The sequence below is a fragment of the Pyxicephalus adspersus genome, chromosome 4 (genome assembly GCF_032062135.1).
Source record: "Pyxicephalus adspersus chromosome 4, UCB_Pads_2.0, whole genome shotgun sequence".
NCBI classification, from domain to species: domain Eukaryota; kingdom Metazoa; phylum Chordata; class Amphibia; order Anura; family Pyxicephalidae; genus Pyxicephalus; species Pyxicephalus adspersus.
Window position 1 is genome coordinate 18,840,445 of NC_092861.1, and position 21,491 is coordinate 18,861,935.

The 21,491-nt window shown below is 37.9% G+C and overlaps 1 protein-coding gene and 1 long non-coding RNA gene across 2 annotated transcripts in view; one reads left to right on the forward strand and one right to left on the reverse strand.

Annotated features, from left to right (window-relative positions):
• Positions 1-2,282, reverse strand: part of MYCN (MYCN proto-oncogene, bHLH transcription factor) — a 6,173-nt gene extending 3,891 nt beyond the window's left edge. The window contains exon 1 of the mRNA XM_072407516.1: positions 843-2,282. Coding sequence (XP_072263617.1) covers positions 843-1,578 — 736 coding nt within the window. The 5' untranslated portion in view covers positions 1,579-2,282. The remainder of the gene's footprint in view (positions 1-842) is intronic.
• On the forward strand, positions 1,584-21,132 carry LOC140328143 (uncharacterized). Its single transcript, XR_011920239.1, has 4 exons — positions 1,584-1,695; positions 8,141-8,227; positions 13,906-14,047; positions 20,622-21,132. It is a non-coding gene; the product is annotated as an uncharacterized lncRNA (long non-coding RNA).
• The last annotated feature ends 359 nt before the right edge of the window (positions 21,133-21,491 follow it).

Sequence of the window (21,491 nt, forward strand, 5' to 3'; positions counted from 1 at the left end):
TTTTTTTTTCTCCAATGTTACTGTTGCAGTTAATGAATATTGCAGAGGGTGCTGCCTGCCCTTGACTTGAGTAAATCTTGCATCCAACCTTGAATATTCTGCTGAATGCATCTTTTTTTTTTTTTTAACCAACAAGAGCTACCTTCCTGCTATTCAAACCTGAATCTATGTTCAAAAAGGTTTTTCTTCCCAACCCATCAAAGGGTCAGGGAAAGATTCAAAAGTCAGTTGGAGGTTCTTCTGAAGATCTAGGACTAATCACCTAGCAGCACAAAGAGAGATTAAGTTAAAAACAAATGATTGACATTAAATAATACAAACAGGCTAAACCTTGATTGTAAATTGCAGCAACCATTATTTCGGAGGATAAAAGGCACACACCAAGCCATGGGCATTGCCTACAAGTAAAAACTTGATATCAGGAGGGTGATTCTGGATGAAGCTTGGAGTGACTCATTTTATTTTACTGGGCTAAACACACCCACAAACTCAAGTGCAATAGGTCCTGGATGATAAGTGCCAATGCCAACCATCTGTGACCTTCTGTAAGACACCTAAAGGTCTTCTGGGCTTCTTCCAAAAATTTGAAGAACAAGACTGTGCCAAAAACCCAAAGCAAGAGGAGAGTACCAAGTACATCAGTATATCCATTCAGATGAAGGCAAAGTTCTGACAGGTTGCTATGGGTTATTGCATCTAAAATTTGTATAGAATTCTCAATATATAGAAGAACCGTGCTCCAAAATGCCAAGCATGGCATGAATGGTATTCTGTACATAAAATCAAATTATATTGCATTTTTTTAAAATGTATGCAGTGATAATATTACCAGGTTTACTTACCAGACTCACTGTGGCTTTCATCTCCAGAGCTGGTACTGTTTCGGCATGGCTGGGCGCAGCTCCTGGATGGCACAGAGGATGGCACAGCGGCTGAAGATATGGCACTGATGGGTGTAGCAGCTTCGGCATTTCTGACGCTTTCTCCTTTATTGACTGGGAATGGGAAAACCACCGCCGGGTCCACACAGTGAGAGGCAGGGTTGCTCAAATCCTCTCCTTGCCCCAGTAGGTTGCTGGCAGCAGGGGTGCCAGTCTGATTGGGGGTTCCTGATTCTACAATCCCAGTAGCCCTCCCCAGCTTCTCATTGACAGCCCTCTCCAGCTTCTCCCTGGCAGAAAAGCCACTCCACATGCAGTCCTGAATGATGATGGACTTAAGGTTGCAAGGGGACAAACCCAGCTCATTGCTCTGCGACAAACCCCAACCGGAACCCCCCAGCAGGTCAGCCTCAGGGGGCAGCAGCAGGAACTCTGATGCCCAATCCAATGCGTCCCCATCTCCTGGTAAGCCATACTCAAGCAAGGGCTCCTGTCCAGGAGACAAGGGGTCACTCTGTAGCCCAACTCGACTAGGGGAGAGAGGAGGAGTGGGGAGCAGCTCAAACTTCTTCCAGATGTCTTCTCCTGGGGGAGCGCAGTCCGGTCCACACAGATAAAAGTCATCCTCATCTGGGTAGAAACAAGGCTGCAGGGAGTCAAACTCCAAGTCGGGGTTCTTACTCACCACCCCAGGCATCTTTCTGCTCCTCCTGGTTTCAAAACGCCAATCTATGACCAGAGATGGGTTATCCAAAGGTCCAGACAGTTACTATCTGCAACAGAGAAAGGAGCTGCGGTCAGGACTAAGATCCAGGTGAATGGCAATAACATAGGATGGCAGTGCCAATGGTCCATGCAGTTGTAAAGGTGGTAGGGAGGGGGTGTTTCTAGATGGAGATGCAAGTGAAAGGATACACAGGGGGCTCTGCTGCTGGAAACAGGGCTCTGCACCATTCGCTAGCAACACCCACATAGACTGATCTCACTGCACCCTGCCTGCTGAATGGATAGACATGCAAAAAAAAAAAAAAAAAAACAGATACATTGCATACAGACTGCTCCTGGGTGGCATGTATGTCTGTACACTCCATACCCTGACATATCATATAGCATGCCATATTACAGCCTGCTCCTGGGTGGCATGTATAGGTCTGCACACCCCATACCCTAACATCATATACCATGTCATATCACAGCCTGCTCCTGGGTGGCATGTATGTCTGTACACTCTATACCCCAACATAGCATATACCATGCCATATCACAGACTATGCTCCTGGGTGGCATGTATAGGTCTGCACACCCCATACCCTGACTTATATCATACCATGCCATATCACAGACTATGCTCCTGGGTGACATGTATGTCTGTACACCCCATACCCTGACTTATCACCCTGTGTAAGGTGAGCATTATGTCTGACAGCTAGCATCCCTCATCACATAAACCCCACACAATTGCATGCTAAATAATGTAAAATGTTTTTTTTTCTCCTCCATTCTGACAGCTGGTGGTACAAAGGGGGGTGTGATGATGTGCCAGCACCAGTAACCCATAGCAACAGCATCTGGAGCACCCTGCGTAATATAAAAGGATGCAATGATTCTGGCTATAGGGTCCAGGCTTACCTGTGTGTCCCCTGGTAAGCTGCACTCCTTCTCCCTGCACTCTGCACACTGTCACTGCATGCACTTCCAAGCTGTTGGATGTTATTAAGTAAAAAAAAAAAAAAATGCTTCATGCTACATGTAATACATAGCACATGATTCATACTACATGTTATACACATAGCATATAATTCATATTATTAAATGTAATACATAGCACATGCTTCATACTACATGTTATACATAGCACATGCTTCATACTACATGTAATACATAGCACATGCTTCATACTACATGTTATACATAGCATAAATTTCATATTAAATGTTATATACATAGCACATGATTTATGCTACATTCTTCATACTACATGTAATACATAGCACATGATTCATACTACATGTTATACACATAGCATATAATTCATATTACATGTAATACATAGCACATGCTTTATACTACATGTTATATACATAGCACATGATTTATGCTACATGCTTCATATTACATGTTATACATAGCACATGCTTCATACTACATGTTATGCATAGCATATAATTCATATTAAATGTTATATACATAGCACATGATTTATCCTACATGCTTCATATTACGTGCTATGCATAATACATGCTTCATACTACATGTTATACATAGCATATAATTCATATTACATGTTATATACATAATTCATATTACATGTTATATACATAATTCATATTACATGTTATATACACAATTCTTATTACATGTTATGCATATCACATGATTCATGCTACATGCTTCATATGACATGCATATTACATGCTTCATATTACATGTTATGCATAGCACACGATTCATATTAGTTGATATGCATAGCTTATGATTCATATTACATGCTATACATATTACATGCTTCATATTACATGATATACATAGCTTATGATTCATGCTACATGCTTCATATAACATGCTAAGCATATCACATGTTTCATATTACTTGTTATGCATATTACATGATTCATATTACATGCTTCATACTACATGTTTTCTATTACATGCACGTATCATAAAATGTGGACTTGTGTGGTGTCAGTGACCTGCACAGATTTCCCTTCCAAAAATCATACGTAATTGATTTAAATTACACCCAGCACTTCACTATATGCTTCTATGTCAGGGATGCATGCACTATAACATGTTATACATATCACATGATTCATGCTTCATATTACATGTTATGCTCTTATACATGTTATGTTCTTATATCACATGATTTATATTACATGCACATATAGGATGTGCACTTGTATGGTGTCAGTGAGCTACACAGATTTCTCTTCTCCAAAATCATACATAATGGCTTTATTTTATACCCAGCACTTCACTATTTCCCCTTATGTCAGGGATGTATGCTATAGATTACAGAATTGTCTGTATATATATATATATATATATATATATCACATACTTCATACATGTACATAATACAACCCAATACAACCCAGTCAACTTGTGTGGTGTCATGGACCTGCAGAGCTTTTCTTTCCTCTAAATTATACACCTTTGTGATATTTTATAGCCAAAACTTCAATATTTGCCCTTAACTCATAAATGCATGCTATGACTTACATAATATATATAAAATCCTGCATGCTTCATACTAAATGCTTTTTACATGAACATATCACAGCCTGGCCACTTGTATGGTGTTGATGACCTGCACAGATTCCCCTTCCCCAAAATCTTACATCTTTGTTTTATTCTATTTCCAACACTTCACTATATGCTCCTATCTTAGGAGGTATATATATATATATATATATATATATATATATATATATATATATATATTTATTAACATGCATAACATATCATTGGCTGATCACTATGCTGTCACTCACCTGTGGAGGATTCCATTCCAAATATATAGATATAGTGTACATGTTATGTATTACATATACATATTATTATTAAACTTTATTTCCAAAGCACCAACTTATTACGTAGCGCTGTATAATAAATAAGGGTTGCAAATGACAGACAGGTACAAACAATGACACAGGAGGAGGGGAGGATCCTACCCAAAAGAATGTGCAGTCTACCATAAACCAGAGCCGGTCACTTGCATGGTGTTGGTCTTTCTATGTTTATTGCCTTTTATGATGTATTATTAATTATTAAGCAAATTTCACTTTCTAGTGTAGAGCTAACATGCATTATATATAATACATGTACATATGAGTTGGACACTTGTATGGTGTTCATAACCTGCAGGGTTTTCTTTGTGATATCATGTATTATAATTTAGCAGCAGGACCCCCAACACTTAACTATTTGCTGCATTTTTATTTTCATTCTATATATTACATGTCCGTGTCATGAACCAGCTTCAGTGTTAGTAACCTGCAAAGGGGTTTCTATCTTAAGTATATCTATCATTGTTTTTTAATTAGCCCCAGGACCCACTACCTCCTTCTAATTTAGGAATACTATGCATGCCATATATTACATGCAATTATCATGATATGGCCACAGGTATGTACATGGGTTTCCCTTCATAAAGTGATGTATACATATTTATTTTCATACCAGCACCTGGACAATTCATACTTCTCTTGCAGTGTTTTTTACTCATTTATAATGTTTTTCTCTTAGGGATGTGCATGCTTTATATGACATAAACCTGAAGGGGTTTTCCTTCCTAAAATTATACATAATGATTTTTTACAAACATTTCACTATTACTTACTGACTCAGACATGTATGCTACATATACTACATGCCTTATATTGCATGTATGTATCATGAGCCGGCCACTTATGTTGTTCATATCCTCCAGGAATTTACTTTCCTAAAATAAGGCTGGGTACACACATGCAATAATTGTCGTTGGAAAGGATCTTTCACGATCCTTTCAAATGACAAAAGAGCAAACAAGCGCTGTACATACATCGCCGTTCTGCTCTATGGAGAGGGGAGAAACAAGCAAGCGGCACCCCACTGCACTCTATCCCCTTTACTTGTATTTGTGGATTCGCCAGGACAGATCCATGAATGGCAGATGATAAGCGCTGTACACAAGTCAGATTCTCATCTGATATCAGCCCTGAGGCAATTATTGGACAAAAATCATCTGATGTGTGTACGTAGCCTTATTCTTGTTCATGATTTAACACCAGCACCCCAACACTTCTCTACCTGCTGGTCCTTGCAGCTTACAGCAGACCGATCATCACATTTTTAACAATATGTAAAAGTGAGGCTATTCATTATACAATGAAAAAAAAGTTTTTTTCCTCTTTTTATTAGAGGAACCAAACTGAAAACAGCAAAAAAAAATACACTTACCTTAATTCCCACAGCGTGCAGTCCTGCCTCAGGTCCCGCATTGCCCCGACATTCGTCCTGGAGCTGGCGCTCCGGGGGCCACCATCTTCTGCTCTTCTTCCTGATCTTCATCCTACGTCACATGGCCCAGGTACGAGAACAGGTGACCTGGATGAAAAAACATTTGCTAATCTCACTGCACATGCGTGAGATCGGCAAATTTTTCTGTTTGAGCAAAAGGCTCCTGCGTATGCCTGAGATGTTTGGGCATGTGCAGAAGGAGCTCCCAGGAGACTCCCGGGATGCCTACTACCCAGGCTTTTGCGTCTAGGTGATCAAGAATTAGGGGGTGGTGCTGCACTTTTTTATTTAAAAAAAGGGTGTTGCACTTAAAAAAAAAAAAAACAGAATTTTTACTTTACATAAAAGGGTTGTCTATTCTTTGTCAAAAGTGAAAATTCTGGGTTTAGGTTCGTTTTTTTCTACATTTTTAATGAGGTCTCTTCCCCTTCCATCTTTACCCCCCAGCCTAAACCCACAGCCTCCTGGAATACTTGCATCACATATCCCAAGAGGCTGTGGGCTGCTCCTTCTACGCATGCTTGATATTGAGCATGCGTCAACAATATATATTATTTGGGCTTTAAATTAAAAAAGCAAAGTGCTCAATCTCACGAATGCGCATGGAGATCGGCACTTGTTTTTTTTACATTTACAGACATCACCTGGAAATGCCTGCGCAGTGCGAATTCAGTTGACGTGAAGAAGAACCCCTAAGAAGATGGCAGCATTGGACAGAATGGCTCTGGAAAGAAGAGGGAAATGAATGGATCAATGCTTTTCACTGGTAAAGATAAGATGATACAGCTAATATAAAGACTTAATTACTTATAAATCAATTAAAAAAATCTATCTGATTGTTTTATTGTTGTATTTATGATCAATGTTTGGGCTGAATGACAATCAAACAGTGATTCAGCACAACATAATAAAACTAAAAACCTTTGGTGTCCCAAATTATATTTCAATATAATGGTGAAAATGATTAAATTTCAAACAAGTGGATGTTGCATCTGTCACCTGTAGACAATTGTAAGGATCAGCTTAAATCAATCATAATGCCATTAAAAAGAACAGAAAATAAAATTGTATTGTGTATGCCCAGACTCCTTTTTGCATGGTGTTGGTAATCCCTAAAATGATGCTTATGTTTTATATTTTTGCAGCAACTCAGCAGTTCTCTGCTTCTCCCAGCCTAGACCTACATGCTTTACATGACTTAAAAATCTGCAGCTTTTATCAAATACAAGGTGCCATCAATATTCTTGTTCAGACACTTCCTGATTATATGGTGACAGCACTCTCTTTCATATCCAGTTTAGCTCTTGTGTTAACACCTTTTCAGCATGCACTATATAGCTATATAATTATGTAAGTAGACCCAACCTAGGAAATACCATGCAGCGTCTATGGAGTTCATGCAAATAGGAAATAGCTGCAAGAAGATGCAAAGGATCAGCAGCACTGAAATGCAACACATGATTTGAAAAAAGCAGATTGTTTTATGCACAGCAAACCATCATTTAGATTGCACCTACTTTTAACACAAGATCCTTTAGAATTTGATTTTCCTCCTGTAGGAAAGTTGCAAACTGTAGCCCAGGGGGGTGATTGGATCTTTCCCCTCCTTGGCACTTTATTCCTTTATTTGCGGGTGAGTGTGGGCTGATGGAAATTTGGGACTAGCTGTGTTGCTGGACAGACCCCCTCCATGCTCCAGCAGCAGCAAATTCTGGAACTATATAAGCATTAGGGTGACTGATTTCCCTCTGAAAGGACGCCATCTAGTGGATGCTGGTGACAGTGCTGTGTTACATAATGGGTTGGTCCACTGCTCACATTGATTGATACAAATAATAATTATTATTATTATTATTATTATTAATAAACAGGATTTATATAGCGCCAACATATTACACAGAGCTGTACAATAAATAGGGGGTGCAAATAGCGACAGTGACACAGGAGGAGGAGAGGACCCTGCCCCGAGGAGCTTACAATCTAGGAGAATTCATACAAGCTGGCCACATTTGTTTAATAAGGCTGTGCTATTAGGTAATAGTGGACTGAGTTGTAATAAGATCAGCTAATGTTTATATAATAGTAAGATTCCTTTATTAGATGGGTCGAGATTGTAATTGTAGGTGTGTCCTTGCTACATTTGCAATGTTAATACTTTCTTTCGTTTGAATCAATGAACAAAATTTGTGTGATCAGAGCATAGTAAGAATTCAAACGCTTCCATATTCTTATGTGTCAAAATTCTATTTGCCTTGCAGATGTTCTGATCCGCTTGGGTTTCCTGCATAGACCTGAAGATGGTGGCAGCCAATAAAGCCGGAGCTCCTCATTTACTGGAATTGCTGGTATTAGATTGAGGTGTCCATCGTATTTTCAGTTTAACAATGGCAACCTCCATATTTCTCCTTTTTAGGCTGGATTCACATCGATGCGGTACACTTCTTTATGTGTTATATATGTCATATGGTCTGGTACCCAATTACTTTAAATATGATTAATGTACATTTTAATGCACCTGTACATTTTCATGAAAGCAGCGTGCCACAATGTGCACTAGTGGGCCTGATTTATTAAAGGTCTTCAGGAATGGAGAACATAGATTATCATTGGTGAACCCAGAACCTGGAATGGATCTGGTCCAGGATTTAAAACATGCCAAATGATATTCAGGAAATTAATTTCATGTTTATTGGATTACCCAGATTCGCCAATGATAGTCTATCATCTCCAGTCATTGAGAGCTTTAATAAATCAGACCCAGTGTTTTGCACAGTGCTGTAATGCATATGCATTGACAAGATATGTTAGGGTTATGGGGGTCAATGCACTACAGTCTACGTATATCATCACGCCTTGTGGTGACATGTTTATTTAATGCACATACACATTCTGTAATACTCCCCCTCCCCCTATTCCCCTTCTCAAATCCCAGCCTTATAGTTGCCTGTCCCTGTTCCAGAAACAAATCACCCATGCAGCTCGTCAGTGTCACCCAACTGCTTGCCAGCCTGGTCTGTATATTATTCCTATGTTCTCCATTGAATTCTTTAATTTGAAGGTTGACAAATGTCAAATAACACATGAGGCATCAAGGCTTAAAGAGGAACTAAACTAAAAAGTGCTTAAAACAAAAAATACACTCACATTCAATCTCGCAGGGCAGTCGGTTCCATCCGTGGGTGTCATACATCGGGGTCCCGCGTCGTCCCGGCATCCGTCTCTGAGCTGGCGCTCCGGGTGGTGACATCTTTGCCTCTTCTTCCTGATTCTTCCTCCTATGTCACTCGACGCAGGAGCGAGATCAGGTGACGTAGGTTGGGGAAAAAAAATTCTCTTTTCACGTAAAGGCTCCTTCTGCGCATGCTCAAGATGCTCAGGCATATGCAAAAGCTGCACCCTGGAGCCTCACGGGATGTGTGACGTAGGGATCTCGGAAGGCTTTGCTCTCCCATTCATTAGGCGATCGAGAATTAGAGGCTGGTGCTGCACACTTTTTATTTTATTTTTTTACAAAGGGTTTTTCAACTAAAAAAAACCTAAACAAACAAAATTTATACTTTGCCTCCCCCTTTATGTAAAGTGAAATTTCTGGTAAAACGGTACGCTTTAATTAATTCTAGCATGAATACATGAAAAAAGGAATTCAAACAAAGCAGGGTTAGAAAATAACTGCTGTTTGTAAATTGGTAACCAAACTGTCAAACTGAGAACTGTTACCCTGATCATGGCTTAACTGACTTGGAACAAACATACAGAAGAGGTGTTGAAGCTTCTCGGACTTAATGGGTGCATGCTTGTTCCAGGTCTCTAGCTTACTAAGTATGAAGTCAGCATCAGAATGCTAACCCTGGAAACTGCTCTAATTAAATTCAGCAATTTCAGCTCACACATTTTTACCTATACAAAATGTTGACCTTATGCTGAACACATCAGTTGCAATGTTTTATTTGGTCTTATTTTATTACAATAGTTATTGTGATACCTAATGACAGTAAACACTGCTCCATAAAACACACACAGAATAAACACGACAATCTGTGTTTCAAGCTAGCTTTGTCATTGACTATAAAGTGTAAATTATTCATCATGCAGCTTTCTGCTGTTTTTGTATGGTGATAATTTGACCATTTACCAATGCATATTGTAAGATATTTACATCCTCCATCAGATATATCATCCTTATCAAATTAATATTAAGTGTATGGTGGGGTAATGTAGTTGATGATTTTTGATATTCTAGCAGAAACAATATTACTTCATATATTGTGTGCTCTGCTGCCTTTCTTTGCAATTCTTTACTCTGCTTCCATTTCACATTAGAATCAAATTCAAGCTCCTGTGCTTTGCCTTCAAATCCCTCCACAGTTATTGTCCCACTTCCATTTCTGACTTGATAAAAAAAATACTCCTCCTGCCGCTCTCTCCGCTCCTCCAATGACCTACTAATGACTTCCTCACTCATAACCTCATCACACGCACAGATACAAGTGACTTCTCTAGAGCTGCCCCAACTCTCTGGAATGGTCTTCCTCGTCCTATTCGGCTTGCTCCTACTTTTTGCACATTTTAGCTCTTGAAACCCATCTTTTCAAACTTGCCTACCCATCTTCTTCTGTGTCTTAAAACTTTCACTACTCACCTACCATTTTCATATCCCCCCTCCTAGTTTGTGATACTTCCCCCATCTTTTAGATTGCAAGCTCTCCTGGGCAGGGTCTTCTCCTCTTGTTTCATTGATTGAACTGTCTGTCATTTGAAAATGTGATTATATAGTGCTGTGTTATATGTTGGCGCTATATAAATCCTGTTTAATAAAAATAATAATAATTGGATATAATGTAATGTTACATTGAATTTAGTACATCACTGTTTATCACTAGTCCTATTTCTTTTAGATAATCCTGATTTCCCTATTTTATAATCATTTTTTATGTCCATTCTGAGAATCTTTTGCAGCCATTCCCTATTTACATGCAGAGGTTCAGTGGCAGCTGCAAATCATTGCTCAGGTTGGGTTTCCCAATGCCCTGGTAATGAGCATCAGCATGGCTACCTATAGACTTCAATAGAAGTTCATTTAAGAGAGTGAGATAACATAGGAGCCATTTGGGGATTCGGCTTTTCCACCTTAACCTTTTCCATGTGGCAGGATTGCGCACAATGCACCAGATATATAATGCACAACAGTACATGAATGTTAATCTGTGCACTATGGAGTGTTGCATTTAAAAATAATAGTTGCAAATCCAATTTAAGTGCGTTATAGAGCTCTGAGATGCTTTCAAATGAAATAGCTGCTTATTGCATGGCACATCACATGCAAAATTTCATGGTAAACTTTTGTATACTACCAAAACACACTGATGTGAGCAGGTCACGATTGTTTAAATTGTTCTGCATGTTTGACAGACAGAAGAATATGAATCCCATATAAAATTTGTGTGCTTTTTTAAAGAAATGTTACAATTTTCCCATTTCCTATTAAACATTTGGTGAATCTACCCCGGGTCTTCCTGGTTGAGTCACCTCAACAATTAATTCACAATCGCCAATGTTTGTTGTGGTCTATACATAATAAGTGTCAGCCTGATACAGTCATTGCAGTAAGATCACAAGGATAAATTTATTGCACTCCAGGTTTACCTATAAATTGGATTTGGTCTTATTCCTGTAAGTTTTTTCTCCTTAATCTGTTGCAGATGAATCATTTGTTAGTGGTTGTCATTGCAGCAATTTGTCTGCAAGGATATGGACTTCCTGGAAATAAGAACCTAATCCTGCTAGAGCCATCAGGGGTAGCTGGCGCTGCTAACCCTCCAGTGACTCATTATGAATCAGAAATTGGTGTTTTTGGGACGATTGTCCAAATCCATCCACCCCAGGATGTCAATTCACACTATGCAGCTGCGGGGAGCTTTTCTACAGTTGTGGATGGAAATTGATATTCTTAGTGAGACATTAATCTGATCAGCTCCATTTTTATTGTCAATGTTAATGTGCGTTTGGCTGGCTTCACACCTATGCATTATAGTATTATCCATCACTGCAGTGCATAATTGGTGTTGCATTGTACTGTCACTCATAATGCATTCCATCCATATGTGATGTACTGAGTTAAAAATATTTCTGTCTGATATTTAGTGCATTGCTAGCCCGTTAAAAAGAGAAGACTGCCTTAATGCAATTATGGTATATATATATATATATATATATATATATATATATATATATAATGGACACACTTATTCTTAACCTTCTGCTTCATATCTGTTTTCCCCATCTCCTGCAGCCTTTTGGCTGCCATTATGCATGCCCTGGAGCAATAGCTGCATGGCATTTCTTCGGACAGGTTTCCTGACTATGACAATAGTACGGTAAACCTTGACTGTGTATTCTGTGTTAAAAATTTACTTGTAGTCTCCAAACAAGTCTTTTTGACTCATTTGGAAGATTGGTGAAAAAGTGACAGAGAGTGACTGAACAAGGCAGGATCACAAGCTATTCATGTAGTGAACGCAGCAGAAAATTGAAAATGACTTGAAATGCCACTACTGTGTTGACATTCATAAAAAAAATGTTCGGTTTACATATACATTAATAATAGCACGCAGTGCCAATCAAGCAAAAAATTGTTGTGTATGAAAAAAGATAAATGAGAGAATTGACTTTATTCTATACAAAGCATTAGTAGAACCTCATTGTGGATGTGTAGCGTGCAAAAAAGTTTAAATACAAATGGATTTTATTTTTTGCTCCAAAAGCTGTAAAATTAGAGTCTTTGTAAAAAATAAATGCATGGGGTGTAGCTTGGAATTATCTATAATAAATTCTATACCAAGAAAATGAATGATATAATTGTCATTAGCCATGGCAAAGATAAGCAGAACCTTATTTAGTAACAATGGGTGAATCAGCTCAAATTTATATATCAATATAACAAAAATGGAAACTAGATCCCACTTTTGTATTTTGATAAACCATTACCTTTGATCAAACTTAGATTGATCAAAAGTAGATTAAAAAATGGCAGCAAAAGCTTGTGATACATCACAAATATATTACTATTTCCTAAATGATCCCTATGCAGTCTGCAATTCACCGGTGCCTCTCCCTTTATTTTATAGCGTGAGAGTTTGCTTACCTAAAATTTCTTATTGCCTCTTGTCAACCTGCTGGTTATAATTTTTGCAGGTCATGCAGTGCATTATGATTTATAAAAATTCTCCTGGCCAATTTTTGCACAAAGATTAACCTGAAATCTCAAACCTGAGGAATCTCCTTAAACCCACGCTGGTGAGAACCCTGAACCTCATTGCTTCTAATGAAAATTAGGTTATAATAAAGTATAATGAGAATTAAGTATAATAAACCACTAACTATACATTTGTTTTACCTTCATCTGGAACAGCTGCATATTTAGGGTTTGAAATTTCGATATTGTGTATTTTTTTGGGTTGAGCTTGATGACAGCAATGTATTGATAAGGCTTGTAATGATTTCAGTTTTCTGAAGTGTGAAGACATATGAAAGATTTATTTTTACATTCTCTTAGCTTAGCTATTTGAGAGTGACTTCAGTTTAACAGTCGGGATCACATAAATTTGGCATTTAGTGACACCTGTCAGTTACTCGCTCACTTTTGACTCATTTCAAAGGGCTTACACTTCAGGATTGGTATATTTATGTTAAAATAGTGACAGTTGTTTTCGGTTATGTCCAATGAGATTTGCAAATTGCATACTGATGACTCTGTTAAAGCTTTGTGATTCAAGTATATTGTCTCCCAGTTATTTAACAATGTCAAATAATAGCCCTATACGTGCATGCGGTACTTTTTGTACCTGACTCTTACTTTCCTCTCTTACAGGATACAGTAATGGCTTAGAAGTCAGTAGTGGTCATCCAGGAATTTTACACCTCTGGAAATATCAATTTTTTATGGATTTCAGACAGTTTTTTAAAGATTGGTGTAGCATTATAAGTGTCATTAGTTTGGTGACATCATGCGTTCTTTTCATCCTAGATCTTGAAACATGCGGATGGTAGCACCACTTGCATCATTCTTTTGGGTAAGGGGCAGATTGTTGATGCCCTGGGCTCACAGAAAGTAAATTTGATAAGGACGTCTGTCATTAAACATGGAAGAGTGGTGAATCAGTAAGTAGGTGAGTTTACAGGGGGGAAGGGGCAATGTCAGTGAGGATTTGAGTTGCATTTTTATTGTACAGAACTGTTGGGAATCTATTTTACTGGTTTTCGTTGACGCTGTAATTTGACTTTCAATCTATTGACCTTAATTTTTGTATAGGTTCATATGTAGCTTGCACATTTTTTGAAAAGCAGACATTTCATCTTCATACATCACTTCTAGTTCCTACAAAGCACTCATGTCTAAATGAACATTTTTAGCCCCAGTGTGCAGGAAACTTTCCTTCTCAGCACAGACTGAAGCAAGAAAAGTTTTATTTCCTATGATGTACTAGGATTAAGGTGCTTCACACTGTTTTGCTCATGCTCATTCCTTACGCATGCCAGTTATTGATTAGGGAAAATACTCATGTATATTCATCTGCCTCTAACATGACCAAAGAATACAAACTGTCTGGTTAATTCTGCAGAAATCACATGACCAAATGCCTAGCTGGTAACCTGCAACAGTGGCGGCTTCAGGTAGGTAAGGATTTGTGAGTTTAGGAAAGCTGGAGATCTTACTTTTGAAAAAAATCCTTTTAATCAAACTTGAATTTGGCCAAGGTTTGCAGTATACAAAACTCATGTCAGGATTCTCCGGTTGTGCAATCACAGTTCAGTTTTCCCCTTGGGGATATAATTACACCTTTCATTGCTGACAGGAGTAGCTCAGATGAGAGGAAATCTCTTCTTGGAAAGCATCATCGTTCTCATCTCCTTCAAGTGCGCTCTGCTTTTAACCCAACTCCCTGTTGCTTAAGGGTGAAGTCATACGGATGATTTGTGCACCACGTTTGACATATTAAGTAAATAGGAAGAATTTCTATTGCCTTTGACCGAGTCTTGTCACAATGTATTTGTATAGCATGTTCTATTTTCCAGTGATGAGAGAGGACACTTATTAAACTTACACAACATCTCTAATAAGCATGGAAAAGGCTGTACAAAGATGTTGGCTGCAACATCTTTTAAAGAAATACTAAACTTCCAAGTTAAAAAGTTGTGAGCAGTCAGGTTTGTTAGAGATAGGCTATGTCCATTCTGCAATAAAATAAACTTACCTGTCTGTGAGCAATTTTTTAAGGACACTCACTTCTTGTTTTATTACATGCACCAGCATCTTCACCTGGTTCTCATCTGGGCCTAAGATCTGCAGCTTTCTTAAATGAGCAGGCTGGAATGATATAACCTGTGTATGCATGCGGGATTTAATTCATTCCCGACATATAGGTATTATGGGATTAGATATTGACCTGCGCAATGTACAATACAGAAAAGATTGCAAACATTCAGGTAAGTTTTATTTTTTGTTACAGAGAGGAGATTGTTTGTCCCTTCTGCAAAAAAACAATTCAGTTGCACCTTCTTTTAGGTGACCCCCACCACACATCACACCACAGATTGAATAGAGGAGGGATGTTTGAGCATTTGGCATGAGCACCAAGTCTAGCATGAGAAAAGAATAGATAGACAACGTTGTTTCAGGGTTTTTTTACCTGTCTGATCAGTTATGCACCCCCCACCATAGAAGCAGATTAGTGTGAGATTTCTGCTGTCATTGACAGTATATATAATTGATAATAAGTATATTATTTTTATTATTAATAATAATAATAATAATAAACAGTATTTATTTAGCGCCAACATATTACGCAGTGCTGTACAATTAATAGGGGTTGCAAATGACAAACAGATACAGACAGTGACACAGAGGAGAGGACCCTGCCCTGAAGAGCTTACAATCTAAGAGACTTCATAAAAGCTGCCCACATATGTTTAATGAGGCTGTGCTATTAGATAAAAGTAAACTGAGTTGTAGTAAGATCAACTAATGTTTATAGAATAGTGATAGATTCCTTTATTAGATATTTGTTATGAGATTTAAAGCTCCAGGCAGCCAGCTGTGCATTTATCTACTCTGGATATCAGCTAAAAGGTAACGGTTGCAATAGTTTGTCAAGAAGAAATTAAATCAACCAATGGTTAAACTGACTCTTTGCAAACGGTCATTGAAAAACAGGAGCAAAGTACTTTGTTACCTTATAGAATAGGTTATGTTGGAGATAAGAAGCTGACATTTAAAAACATTCAAGAACTCAATGAAAGATCTATTCACACACTATTTATGCATTTTGTGTTTTACCGAATGCCATTTATTGTTTTTGCGTGCGAAGTCTACTTTCTGTGTTTGTAGAAATTGCAAAAAATTGCTCTGTCTGGCACATCCTGAAATCACATTGTTTACCGGGAATACTTGGAATTTAAAGCTGCATTCCCCTGAGGTGTGAATACATTTGTTCATTTTCTTTGCATTGAATTGCATTGAATTAGAAAAGTGTGCTTATTTGTTGATAATGCGGAGAGTGTAGAATACATGCCAATAGGGCATGATGGATGTTGTAGTTTTACAATGCAGCTTTGCAATAATGTAAAGAGAGTCTTTGCTGATGTGAAGCATTCCCAGGAGGTGTGTCCATGACAGCTGCCACTCACAAATGAATGACAGGGGACTTTCTGCAGGGGACAGTGCATGAGAGAAGGTGAGTGTTGCAGTAAATGCTGCTTTTTATTTAGCAATGCATACACCCCACTCATTGGGTCTGATTTATTAAAGCTTTAAAGAATAGACTTTCATTAATGAACCTCGACGATCCAGCAAACCTGGAATAGATTGCTTAAAAGTCATTTGCTAGCAAATCCAGGTTTGCTGGATCACCCAGCTTCACTGATGAAAGTGTAACCTCTCCAGTCTTGGAGATCTTTATTAAATCAGGGCCATTGGGACATAAAGGGATGGGAATTCTAAAATGTTTAGGTTGCCACCAAAGAAAGAAAGCAGCCAGGGTTAATCATCCAATTAGCACAAATGTTTCAGTAACAAGGTGGTCATCACCCTGACTTTGGAGAGATTTCCTAACTTTCTGTTGTCTCTTTAGGACAGAAAGTAAAAGTACACTTTTAGGACAGGACTAAACATAACCAGTTAAGTTCAGGATTTTTTTTCCAATTGTATCAAAACAAATAGGATAAAATAGTGTGGGCTATCCATATACAATAATTATACAAGAATTATTGAAATGTACCAATTACTGCTTATCACTTTTTGCTTTGTATCAAATGATAACATTTTTATTGCTAAGGCTAACATTAAACTTTTCCTTTTACTTTAGTGGATTCTGTCATATCATAACTTTGCTGAAAGCATTTTCCATATGTGTAATATTCTGTGTGTTCCAGTAGTCAGAACTTTTACTGACCATCAATGGAAAAGTTAGCTGCATCCCAGAGGACTTGTAACTTCTACAACTACTTATTATCTCGGAGGAAATGCCCTTATCACGATCAATCATTATTTCCTTCAGGTCGCAGCGGATTGATAGTATTTTTTTAGCCCTGCGTGTAATTATATGGTAGTGTTTTACAAATAACCCAAGGTGGAAATGCTTCATGCTGCTTTAATGATGATGATTAGACAAGGAAGCATTGTAATAAAGGAGACGAAGGAGGCCTGTCACCCAGATCTTTCCATCTATCCAGTAGTGAGGCAAGCCACGCGTACGCTGCCTGAAGGAACGGCTCATGCCAGCATTTTTATTTTAGTTTACTTTGCTCTATTTCTACAAAAATATGCTGAAACACAAGAATAAACAACCTTGTCTATTAGATAACCTCTGGCACTATGCACCTCTTACCTCTGATATCTTCCTAAGCCAGGAAATATTGCTTTTACCTGCTTTTATGTGCAGGTAACAGTGGCTATGTATAAATGTCAGTGCAGATCTGGAGATACTTGGGTTATGTAGTGACAGATCTACCTATTTATAAGAAAATTTGAAACTGCTTCCTTATATATATATATATATATATATATGTATGTATATATATATATATATATATGTATTTTTTTTTCAAATGGAACTAAATTTGCCAACACGGAAGTGGGCAAACATACTAACAAATTCTCAGTGATTGCTCCTTCGTGAACCAGATTCATTCCTGCCGTCTTCCAGATGCACAACACCGTGCTTGCAAATATAAAAAAAATTTTCTTTGGCAAAAAAGACAAAAAAAGTCTGCTATATTTTTTTTTTTAAAACATCACACATATTCTGTTGGAAAATGTGTGATTCCTAGGTGACAATTGTGTATAAATAGAATGTAACTATGCACACTATGCATTGTGGGGAGGCTAATCCTGGGTTGAGCCTTGAGCTATGCATATCTAATCAATATCCAATCAATATTTGCTGATGTACTGTGGGTTCAATGGAAATACCCCAAAATGTGTGCTTGTATGAATATATATATATATATATATTAGTTGATGAGGCTCTACAGTTATGCCTGATGTGGGAAAAACAAACTTATTTTTTAAATGCTATTAGGTTTTGGGTTTTTATTTCGATAAGGCTTCTATTCAAAGGCCCACATTTTTTTGGGTAACCTAACCTTAAAATTAATCTTACCTTTTCCATTCAGCTTGGTGAAAAGACTGAGCGCCAACAAAAGAGTGAAAAGGTGCAAGTGGTTTCTGTATATTTTAGGTAACCCGTTATTTGGAGCTGACCTAATGTAAATTAGGGACTCAGATTGACAGTTCTTTTTGTTTTATACTATGGGCCTGCTGTACAGACTCCTTCCTGCCATTTGTCTATCGATGAAAGCACCTAAAATGGCCAGTATCAGAGTTTGACAATTGATTATAGAAGAAGGTGGAATAGTCGGCTAATTTACATCTTCTTCCAGGCCATAAGAATGGCCATGTGCCAAGAGACAACAGCAGAATGAGAAAAATGGAGAGTGGTGCAGGCAATGTGACTTGAAGGCCAATGTCATTGTGCCAGATACCACAGAACACTCACGCATGTCATATTAGGTTTATGCTTTAATATATCAGAATCGTTTGGCACCACAAGGAGAATCTACACATGTATTAGCATATATCTCCCTATGAACCTTGTGTCTAAAGATGACCTTTTCACAAAATAAAAGTAAATCTAAACTGAGAAAAGGGTTATTTTTAAACATTGTCTTGATTTGTTTGAATATATACATGCAACTAAGGTATCCTTATGTCCACCTATACTTTAAAGGTAAAATACACCAATTCCTGTGCTACCAATTTTAAAAGATGTGATGCTGATCTTCCCTGACAAGGTGATTATTTGTGAACTGATAGCAATCTGGTTAGGTATTTGTAAACACTGAAGCACAGGAAACGTAGGGCATGCCTTACTAATCAAACACATGTTCAAGCCTAATTTCTAATTTCATTTTGAACAGAATGGGGAAAAGGTAAAATGTTTTTTTTTTTCTTTGTCAAATCCAGTGGACTTTTTCCTACTCCTTGTCCTGTGTCACCTGGACAAAAAAATGGGTAAGGAGTTTCAGCTGCTGAAAAAAGAAAGCAAGTCAACACCTGGGTTTAGGTAGGTATAGGTTGGGGTTGTTTCAGTTGGTCAGGTCTAGGTTCATTAATGCTATGTGCCTAAAATTAAGGTCAGCTGGATATACTGAATGACAAGATTTGGATTTGTTTTTCCCCAATGGCATGGACATATTCCAAGGTGACAATACCAGGATTCAGATTGTGAAATAGGAAGGAAGCATGAGACATCATTTTCACACATGGATTGGCTGCCACAAAGTCCAAGTCTTAACCCAATTGAGAATCTTTGGGGTGTCATTAGATTGGGAGCCCCTTTGAGTGACAGCTAGTGACATGACTATGGACTTTGTACAGCACTGTGTAATATGTTGGTGCTATATAAACACTGTGTAATAATAATATTGTGCTGGAGAAGACTTTACGCAACGGTCCAACTCTCCCATCAATACAAGATCTGCAATTATTGCAACTCTGGATGGAAATAAATGTTGTGACATTGCCTAAGCTTATAGGAACAATACTGCAAAAAAATGCTGTAATTAAAACCAAAGGCGGTTCTATGAAATGTGTGTGACTTTTTTGGCTAAGTTGTGTAGATATCTGACATTTGTGTACATGACTTCATAGATGTCATCCAGCCCCGAAGAGTCAATATAGCCAGCTACTTTCACACTTTATGTTTCTGTAAAAATCTAAAGAAATAAATATCAGGTTGTATTGTTTTCCTTTTCATTTAGTCTTCTGTTTTATATGCAAATTGATTAAATGTATAATTCTGTACTGTCTTTAATAAACAATTGCTTGCGGTTATTTTCACTCAGTCAGATGTACACAGATCATTTGATATAATTGCCCCTTAAGCTTATAGAAGTCATTTAAGGATTATTAGACTAACTAGCGATTACCATGCCAGTACATTCCAATACATCATTACAAGTCATTAGGAGGCCATTTTGTGACCTTCCAATTTACCTCACAGAGCTTTATCAATCAATCAGGGGAGTCGGCATGTTTTCCTCTCAACACCAACGTTCTTGAAGTCCCTAAAAAAGGAAACTTGAGGTGGCTGTTCAATGGTGCAACACGCATGATTGCCAATACCCCACCAAATCAAGGTCTAACCGACAGCTTTGATTCATTACCTCTCTCTTTGTTTGCAGATATGCTATTTAGAGGAAGGAATGCTCCGCCACCATGGCATGTTTGTTCTACCAGGCAATAACATTTCGTAAAACCATCTTGGATCTTCCACTTGCTGATGATGGGGCTTTCTCCGAGGAACAGAAATTTCCTTTCACCTGACTGTGAGAAAAAAAAAATACAGAGAGGTTTATCTTGGCAGAGCGTCATTCCTTTAAAAAGATTAAATGTATCCTATTCACCGACTTCTTGTAGCATTTGCCTGAGGCTCCTTCGGTAGTCCAGATGTTGATGATTGCGGTGAGCTAAATGGGAATATTTAACTAAGAAATACCTGTACTTCTTCCAGCAATTCTTTGGAAGGAGAACAATGGGAATGGAAAAAAAAAAAATGTTACTGTGAAAGAGAATTAAAAAACTAAACCTTCAAACCATTTATTTGTAACGTTTACGTAAACACTAATTTGAGAGCAGTGTAAACTAAATAAAACACCCAATTACACACCTAATTATTACTGTGCTAGCATCTCCGAGGTGCAATCAAAGCACAAGTACTGCGTATGGCAATAAAATGGGAATGGTAGTCATTTCACAATGCAAATTTTAAAGAATTGTTTAATGTAATGGTTACTATTTTGGGAGTAAAGTAAGAACTTCTAAAGAAAAACAAACTTTGATAAAGGTTTAGGTTTATTGGTACTTGAAAGACCCAGCAAACCTGGAATGGATTTCCTAAAAGCCATTTGCTATTTGTTAGCAAATGTTTTAAGTCCTGGACCACATCCATTTCAGGTTTGCTGGATCACCCAGCTTCACTGATGACAGAGTATCCTCTCCAGTCTTGGGGAGCTTTAATAAATCAGGTCCAATGGTGGAATGGAATGATTCAT